Below are 9,782 nucleotides of genomic sequence, written 5' to 3'. Positions count from 1 at the left end.
CAAAAACAAGGAACTTGAGCTACAAGATGTGATAACATATACAATATATGTACAATATATGTATATTTTTTACGTATCACTCATGACTGATAAAAATATCTAAATGTTTATCCATAATAAAGACAAACAATATAAGAAGCCTGAATATCAGGTGCTAATAGCACCCCCAAGTGGTGGAGATGTCACATAACACATTACACCCGTCCACACCAACCAAAATATTCAGCTGAAAGTCTTTAAAGAACTACTTAGTTTGAATCCTACCATTAGTTCAACCATCAAGTTCAAGACCATATTAAGAGAACACTATTGAAATAAATGCCTGTCTGGCCTGTCTGGCTTAAGACAGACAGCACTATTGGAAGGATCCATTTTTGGAGAGCTGTTCATGTCTGAATTAATGCTTCTTCAGACTACAAACTAGAGACTCCCTGCCAAGGGGTTGCCAAGTTGAGGTAAACAGGACACATAATTGTTAATAACTCATAAGTTGACTAAAAGAACCATTAAAATACGATAACTATACACCATAAAGAGTCTGAAAATAGTCAAGGAGAGATAACATGGAAAGTCAGAGTACGGAAAAGTACAGCAGAAATGTATACTTTAAGTTTACAAAGTTTACTGTTTAAAGCTCTTGAGTTCTTTGATGCTATTTTCTTGCTGCATTGTTTTGTTTTCATGATGCTTGTGGAAGGTGGTGACTGTTAGTAGTTGCATACTGGAATGTAGGTGGAAATGAACTGAAAAGATAAAACAGCAAGAGCCTCCGGAGCGAGTAGTGGACAGCTGCTGAGGAAATTATCACTATCACTATAACTGTCATCAAAGCATGACATGTCCTGACAGCTCCTTCAAAAGCAATAGAACACAACACAAGCCATTTTGGAGAGTTTTTGTAGGTGTTGATCCATTTTTTTTTAGGGCAAATCATGTCAGAAATGTAACACTTTAGAAGCCTTTTTTAAACTCAAATACACTACAAGTTTGCATTTCCTGCTTCTCCTAAAAACAAAATAGTGATCAAATCCAGATCCTACATCTGTACACAAGCTGACACAACCAACTGGTATTTCATTGTAATGAAGAAATAAAACGACAAGAGAAAGACTGGAGGAGGAGGAAGAGGTGTGGGTTAAGGAAGCAGGGCTTTAAAAGCAGAAGTGTTTAGGTCACAGGTCTCACTTTAGGGAGAACTGTGTTGGGCACACTCCCACATCAACAAAACGCCAACACACAGGTAGACCTTGACACTTTGGGAATATGGCTTCCAGCACCTCCACTAACCCTCTGCCCAGTGGCACCAGTGTGTTCACCACTGTTCCAGACCTCTTCTTCATCCCTGAGTTTGTGAGTACAGACAAATCAAATAAGTGTTCTGCTCTCAGCTGTGACTGGACTACTGGCATTGCTCTTTACTCTAGAAATATGATTTACTCTAATGCCCTTCACATTTATCAGAGGGAGATAAGACATTTGATTGTTCAAGGTAATATTTGGGTATGTATGCATGATGTAATTCAGAGTGCACTGAAAGGAGTATTACTTTAGAGTGGTAGACACTGTGTGTAGACTCATACCAAGCACTTCTTTGATTGCTGCAGGTATCCCTGGTCAGGTATCCCTTGTGGAAGAGACTATGTGTGACAATGGACTTTTCCTGGCTAAATAAATGTTGGTTTATTTCTGCTGGTAATTATTGCCATAGTATTTGAAAATATGTTGATTTCTGGTTTGTGAATATCAGCTAAATCCTTATCTGAAACCAAACTATGGCTATGGCATGTTCCGCGCTGTATCCAAACACCATTCATCCTCTCTTTACTGGCATGTTTGTTGAAGGAGGGGGCAGAATGTGTGTGTGAGTTTGGAAATGACCATGTACGACGGAGTGCCAGATTCTCTATAGAGAAATTGTGGCATTGGTATCTAGTAACTAATCAAAAGGCGTATGATTATGGATGTTTTTGACGGATAACATAGAACTCAAAACTGTTAGCCTACTGACTGTTGCATGCACTAGCTGTCACAGCCATTACCTGGCGAAATGTTCTATGCAAATGGTTGAACCCCTGACGAAATTAGCTTTAGTAAGTTAAAGCTATCAGACCTTGCCTAGAGGTGCATGTTTACTTACCCTGTTACTGTGGCCTGCTCTCTGTGGTCTTACCACAACACATGGACTGACACTATTGGGGTGACATTAAGAAGTGGATGGCTGATTGAACCATCAAATCCCTTGACCAACAACTTGTCAACTAAATGCATTGATGTTTACATTATGACCGTACGTGTTCTGTGTTCTCTCTCACTCTCACTCTCTCTCTCCCTCTCTCTCATTCTCTCTCTCTCTCTCCTGTGTGTGTGTGTGTGTGCATGTGCGCGTGCGCGTGTGTGTGTGGCAGATATTCGGAGGTCTGGTGTGGACTCTGGTGGCCTCCACAAAAGTGCTGATTGCGAACCCTCAGGGCTGGGTGATGTTTGTCTCTGTGTTCTGCTTCATCTTCACTACCCTGTGGTTCCTCATCTTCATCAGTGGAGCCAATAAGAGCAGCATCTGGCCTACACTGGTGAGTCTGAGAGACATTCATACAGCCATCTTTGATAAAAGTGATTTACTCAAAAAGGATGAAAATGACAATGGAACAGATTTTCTTCCCATCCTAAATGTCTAATCAAACAGAATGATGATGATGATGGTGATGAGAGTATATTGAACATTCTTTCTATTGAATGGCTGTAGTGTTATAACAGGTAGTATAACTGGATGATGACTAACTATAATGTTGCCTCTCTCTCTCTCTCTCTCTCTCTCTCTCTCTCTCTCTCTCTCTCTCTCTCTCTCTCTCTCTCTCTCTCTCTCTCTCTCTCTCTCTCTCTCCAGGATGTTGTGTATCATTCCCTTGCAGCCTTCTTCTACCTCAGTGCAGCAGTGGTACAGGCCTACATCACCATTAGTCTGAAATCAGTTACCAGCACTTTCTTCAAAGAATACCAATTGGATATTGCTGCAGTGGTAGGTTCCTTCACTCCTGTGATTCAAACAAAGTGTTCTTCTAGTGGTCCATCCCACTCCTCACCTTTCTGTATCTTGTATTTTTCCTGTAGGTGATGTGTTATGTGGTGACTCTGCTCTACACCCTCCATGCCATCTTCTCTACGATGAGATGGAAGAGTTCCTCATGAAGACCAGCATCCACAAGACAACAGACAATGGGACAACAGTCATTAGAGAAGGCTTTGATATGACATCAATTGTAATCTATCTTTATTTCTACATTATTTTCTTCCTGCAAATACCGTAAACCAATTTGGAGTGAAATGCATATACAATATAAATAAAAAGATAAATAAATATATTTTATTCTTAACCAAGTGCCTGTTTCAGTTGCTGAGATCGAATTCGATAGAAAAAGTGAATATCAAATCATGTATTGTTCACATACATATGGTTTGCAGATGTTAATGCGAGTGGTGCGAAATGCTTGTGCTTCTAGTTCTGACAGTGCAGTAATATCTGACAAGTAATCTAACAATTCCCCAACAACTACCTAATACACACAAATCTAAGTAAAGGGATGGAATAACAATATGTACATATAAATATAGGGATGAGCGATGGCCGAGCGGCTTAGGCAAGATATAATACATGGTATAAGATACAGTATATACATATGAGATGAGTAATGTAAGATATGCCATTTTTTTTAAAGTGGCATTGTTTAAAGTGAATAGTGAGTCTCTATGTAGGCAGCAGCATCTCTGAGTTATTAATTGCTGTTAAGCAGTCTGATGGCCTTGAGATTGAAGCTGTTATTCAGTCTCTCGTTCCCAGATTCGATGCACCTGTACTGACCTCGCCTTCTGGATGGTAGCGGGGTGAACAGGGGTGGTTGTTGTCCTTGATGATCTATTTGACCTTCCTTTGACATCGGGTGCTGTAGGTCTCCTGGAGGGCAGGTAGTTTGAGGGCGGTGCAGTTGTCGTACCAGGCGGTGATACAGTCTGACAGGATGCTCTCAATTGTGCATCTGTAGAAGTTTGTCATGGTTCTAGGTGACAGGCCACATTTCTTCAGCCTACAGAGGTTGAAGAGGCGCTGCTGCTCCTTCTTCACCACGCTGTCTGTGTGGGTGGACCATTTCAGTTTGTCCGTGATGTGCACGCCGAGGAACTTAAAACTTTCCACCTTCTCCACTGCTGTCCTTTCGATGTGGATAGGGGGGGTGCATAATATTATGTCCAGGTGTAGCAAAAACTATTACAACGATGTTCAATAAAAATGCTGATGTGAAGCAATGCATTTTGTTATGGTAGGGTAGACCTATTAGATGAACATAGGAACTGAAGAGGTCTCGGTGGCTGCTCTCGTGAAAAATGTATACGCTATCACCAGAACATAGTGTAGAGGCAAACAAAGGACTGAGTTCCTCAGCAATACATTTTGCACACACATTTTTCTTTAGTCATTTTCTTGAACAAAAAGGTCAACATGTAGTCTTATTTGTGTAGGGTGTGTCCAGTTGGCAAAAGGTGGACTGCCTAACACAATGCCGCAGCAGGTTTTGCAAGTCATCTTTATAAGGGAACACCTGTCGCTCCGTTAGTTCACTGTAGTAGTTGAAAGCAAATAGTAGGCATATCGCAGTGATTGCAGAGTATGCAGCCTAGCCTATGGCATTCATTTGTTATGCTACAGAAATTACAAGGAATTTAGAATAGTATGGAAGGCTTTAGGCCAGGGGCGGACAGGGAACAGAAACACAACGGCCCATTTTCTTCCGTTTGGTCCCCCATTATTATCCAGATACTGATCATTTTAAGCAACACATCCAGGTTAGACAGGCCTGCTAGGCAAAATTGGACCAGGCCTTCTGGCATTAGCTAGAAATGCCAGATGGCCAGTCTGCCCCAGCTTTGAGGACCCCTGAGTGACGCAGCGGTCTAAAGCACTGCATCTCAGTGCAAGAGGTGTCACTACAGTCCCTGGTTCAAATCCAGACTGAATCACATACTTGCCTAGTTAAATAAAGGTTTAAAATGAAGGCTGCTGAACAACATGGTAAAACACTCATTACTTATTAATAACCTATGCCTTACTTATTTCTTTGTAAAAGCACCACACCATCAGCTTGTCAATTAAGCGTGGGCTGATAATATGTTGTGGTGGATGTCCTCACAATGAAACTTTTTTTCACTCTTTATGTATTCCATTCCACATGTAGGCATGATCTCTTTCATTTTTTTGTAACTGTTGTTACAAATATGATGCATGATCATTCGTGCCTGATCATGATGCCTCACAGACATCATTCCATAAGAGGCAGATGCCACTTATCTAAGTGTTACATCACAGAAGGAATGCAATCATTCTTTGGTGACAACAAAATACATCATTTCTGTCTCTTTTTTGTACTATGTGTTTTTTGTAATATGCTCTGCAGTACAAGTTGCTTTTGTACAGTAGACTTTAAATATAAATATATAAAACCAATTAATTATTGTTATAACTTGGTCTTTCAGAGCTTCATTCAAAATCTGCATTTGACACCTGCAAGAAACCCAGTAAACATCACGTCACATCTCTCTCTTCAACTCAAAGTTGTCTCCCAGAGAATGCTTCAACACTCTAGAGTACGTGTGAAACTCATTCCACGGAGGGCCGAGTGCTTGCGGGTTTTTTTGCTCCACCCTTGTACTTGATTGCTGAACGAAAGTCAGTGATTAGTTAGAAACTCCCCTCACCTGGTTGTCTAGTTCCTAATTGGACACAAATTGAATGGAGGAACCAAAGACAAGCAGACACTTGGCCCTCCATGGAATAAGTTTGACACCCCTTCTCTAGAGTCTAAGCCAGGAGGGGAATTGTTGTAAGATGGTCATACCAAGGATAATTTAGCAATTCTATATTTAATTGTAGGATCCCTTTAGGTATTCAATTAAAATATTTAAAAAATATATGAGGAAACATTGAATTTGGCCATACTGCTATTAACCCATCGAAACTTAGAAGCTTTATTCATTGAAGATCTAGATTTGAGACCTGCAAGAAACTCACTAAACAGGTAACGTCAGAATCATGTTCTTCATCTCAAGGCAGTTTCTCAAAGAATGCTTGAATTGGAATCCTCTATTGTCCTTTCTGTTAGAACTATACTGAACAAAAATGTAAACCCAACATGCAACAATTTCAAAGATTTGACTGAATTACAATTCATTTAAGTAAATCAGTCCATTGAAATGAATTAATTAGGCCCTAATCTATGGATTTCACAAGACTGGGAATACAGATATGCATCTGTTGGTCACAGATACCTTTAAAAAATGTAGTGGCGTGGATCAGAAAACCAGTCAGTATCTGGTGTGACCACCATTTGCCTCATGCAGTGTGACACATTTCCTTCGCATGGAGTTGATCAGGTTATTGATTGTGGCCTGTGGATAAATGGATGTGCAAAGTTGCTAGATATTGACGGGAACTGGAACGTGCGTTCGTACACGTCAAACCAGAGCATCCCAAACATGCTTAATGGGTGACATGTATGGTGAGTATGCAGGCCATACAAGACATGTAACATTTTCAGCTTGCAAGAATTGTGTACAGATCCTTTCAGCATGGGGCCGTGCATTATCATATTGAAACATGAGGTGATTGCAGCAGATAAATGGTACAACAATGGGCCTTGGGATCTTGCCACTGTATCTCTGTGCATTCAAACTGCCATCAATAAAATGTAATTGTGTTTGTTGTCCGTAGCTTATGCCTGGCCATACCAAATCCACACCACCACCATGGGGCACTCTGTTTACAACGTTGACATCAGCAAACAGCTCACTCACACGACGCCATACATGTGGTCTGCGGTTGTGAGACCTGTTGGATGTACTGTCAAATGATCTAAAACGACATTGGAGGCGGCTTAGGGTAGAGAACTTTATATTAAATTCTCTGGCAAACGCTCTGGTGGATATTCGTGCAGTCAGCATGCCAATTTCACGCTCCCTCAAAATGTGAGACATCTGTGTCATTGTGTTGTCTGGACAAAACTGACTTCTTCCGTCGCGACGTCCCTCTAAGGCCCTTTCTGCTCTTGCTAGCCCCGGCCCGCTAGCTGCCTGAATCGCCGTTTCTCCGGTCCGCCTGAGCCACTCACTGGACCCCTATGATCACTTGGCTACACATGCCTCTCCCTAATGTCAATATGCCTTGTCCATTGCTGTTTTGGTTAGTAATTATTGCATTACTTCACTGTAGAGCCTCTAGCCCTGCTCAATACGCCTTAGTTCCACCTCCCACACATTCGGTGACCTGACCTGGTTTAAATGATCTTTCTAGAGACAATATCTCTCATCGTCACTCAATGCATAGGTTTTTTATTTATTTAATTTATTTTTAATAATTATTTATTACAAAAAACACAAGGAAGGGGTAACATTAAAGTATTAGAACATGAAGGAAAAACAATACAGCATCAAGACACTATCAAACATGTATCAGTCTTTCCGCAACAGAGCCATCCTTATGTGTGAGGGTGCTTGTGCATAGTGATATGAAATATGTCATAGTTTCGTTTTTCAAGGACAACTGAAATCATAACAGCAAAGCCTACTTTATATGTTTGTGTGCATGTCTGGCACTATTACATGTATGTGTGTGTTCTTGTATGTGTTTATTTGAATGAGAGCGTGTGTATATGCATGTGTACAAACACCTGCACGGCATCAGCCTCAGACAAACTGGCATTAGTTGTAAAAACACTGCCACTTAGTGTCATTCAAATGTCATTTTATTATGTTTTATTTTGACTTTTTTCCCCTTTATCTTTTGACCATCATTCTCTCTCTCACACAGCAACTCCACTCCCACTTGTCTCCAATTCCACATACCAACCCTCAGCTTCCCTCAGCCCATCTATCTCTGCTGGCCACCCACTTCGTGTTTCTACGCAACACATATCTTTATCTTTCAACTGTGCTATGATGTTTAACGTACAATGTCAATCTATCTAATCAAAGAGAATCTACAGATTGCGTGTTGAAGATAAATACTTTTACTAAGAGTATTAGTATATTAGTAATTGACTGACCCGGTCTCTCCAGATCTCCTAACAGTACTATTTCTAGGGTCAATTTTAGATCAATGCTATGCATTTTCAGCCATTCCTGAACCTGAGACCAGAAACATGCTACCTGAGGGCAATACCAAAATAAATGGTCTATTGATTCCTCATCCTCACAACAAACTCTGCAGTGCTTCGATGATTTTATGCCCCAAATATTCAACACTTTGTTGGTGGCAAGAATTCTATATAATAATTTTAGCTGAAAAGCACGAAGTCTTGAATCTTGCGTTGTTTTATATTTCAACTCATACACCCTGTACCATGGAATCGGTACATCAACAATCTCTTCCCAACTATTTTGCAATCTGTATGGCACAGTTGTCAACATCCTGGTCCTCAAATGAAACTGGTATACTTTCCTATTTATGATATTTTTATTCCTCCGCCAGTTTTGATCCTTTATATTGGGCAGACAGACCAGTTCCCTACCTCCTCCCACTGCCACCCACCTCCTCCATTTTTTAGGCAATGCTGTAATCAATTGGTTGTACTCTTGGATTAAGCAGACCTTCCCGTACAATTCTGATAACTCCATGAAGGACGTAACTTTACCATTGCAATTTACAATATAATTTAAGAACAAAATACCCTTCTCAAACATCTTTCCCATAAATACAGGTATTTTATCAACCAGCACATTTGATTTCAGCCATAATATTTGTTGTAATATTTGTTCTATCTTTTCAGGGGGATGAAATTTAAATTGTAGCCAGCTCTGCAATGCTTGTTTGATAAAGACAGATACTTTGAAAAAAGTATCATTTTCAATTAATTGAAAATGAGACATGGCAATCTGCACAAAGGCAAAAAGGCCATTTCTAAACAATGGATGAGCTTTTCTTATTAATCTACTTGAGGACCATTTAGGTTTCAAATAAAACTTTTGAATGAGAGAAGCTTTTAGAGAGAGGTTTAGTGCTTTTATATTTAATAATCTCAACCCACCCAATTCATATTCATTATATAGATAGGCTCGTTTTATTTTGTCTGGTTTAGCGTCCCAGATAAAGTGAAATATTTTTTGCTCATATGATTTGAAAACGAATCATCAGGAGTAGGCAGCGCCATAAGAAAGTGAGTCAAATGAGATATGACTAAGGAGTTAATCAGGGCAATTTTTCCATAAATAGACAAGTATTTGACTCTCCATGGTTGCAGGTTCTTGTCTATTTTTACAGGTTTTCTATTGAAATTCATTATGGAGAGCTTATTTATATCTTTTGTGATATGAATACTGAGTATGTCTACTTCACCATCAGCCCATTTTATCGGTAAGCTGCAGGGTAATGTAAAAGTTGTATTTTTTAAGGATCCAATATGTAATATTGTACACTCATAATTAGATTTTAGTCCAGAGTGTACAGAAAAGTTATCTAGATCTTTAATGAGACATTTCAGGGATCTAGCTTGCGGACTTAACATAAAACTTGAGTCATCGGCATACATGGACACCTTTGTTTTTAAGCCTTGGATTTCTAATCCTCTAATGTTGTTATTGGATCTGAAATTAATAGCTAGCATTTCGATGGCCATAACGAATAGATATGGTGACAGCGGACACCCTTGTTTAACTCCTCTTGACAATCAAAACTCTCTGAGAAGTAGCCGTTATTTACTATTTTACACCTGGTGTTGCTATACATTATTTTTACCCATTTT

The 9,782-nt window shown here is 39.8% G+C and overlaps 1 protein-coding gene across 1 annotated transcript; it reads left to right on the top strand.

Annotated features, from left to right (window-relative positions):
• The first annotated feature begins 1,169 nt into the window (after window positions 1-1,169).
• LOC139417853 (myelin and lymphocyte protein-like) lies at window positions 1,170-3,239 on the top strand. The gene is made up of 4 exons (XM_071166863.1): window positions 1,170-1,350; window positions 2,406-2,570; window positions 2,885-3,016; window positions 3,109-3,239. The coding sequence occupies exons 1-4, from the start codon at window positions 1,264-1,266 to the stop codon at window positions 3,184-3,186; spliced, it is 462 nt and encodes a 153-aa protein (XP_071022964.1). The 5' UTR covers window positions 1,170-1,263; the 3' UTR covers window positions 3,187-3,239.
• The last annotated feature ends 6,543 nt before the right edge of the window (window positions 3,240-9,782 follow it).

Source organism: Oncorhynchus clarkii, chromosome 1, assembly GCF_045791955.1.
Source record: "Oncorhynchus clarkii lewisi isolate Uvic-CL-2024 chromosome 1, UVic_Ocla_1.0, whole genome shotgun sequence".
In the NCBI taxonomy this organism is placed as follows: domain Eukaryota; kingdom Metazoa; phylum Chordata; class Actinopteri; order Salmoniformes; family Salmonidae; genus Oncorhynchus; species Oncorhynchus clarkii.
The sequence above is the reverse complement of the archived record's forward strand: the minus strand, read 5'-3'. Positions and strand labels throughout refer to the sequence as shown.

Excerpts from the sequence above, each read along its gene's own strand:
- LOC139417853 (XM_071166863.1), top strand. The coding sequence starts at position 1,264 with ATGGCTTCCAGCACCTCCACTAACCCTCTGCCCAGTGGCACCAGTGTG. Across the intron at positions 1,351-2,405 it reads TCTTCTTCATCCCTGAGTTT|ATATTCGGAGGTCTGGTGTG; the intron begins GTGAGTACAGAC and ends TGTGTGTGGCAG. Across the intron at positions 3,017-3,108 it reads AATTGGATATTGCTGCAGTG|GTGATGTGTTATGTGGTGAC; the intron begins GTAGGTTCCTTC and ends TTTTTCCTGTAG.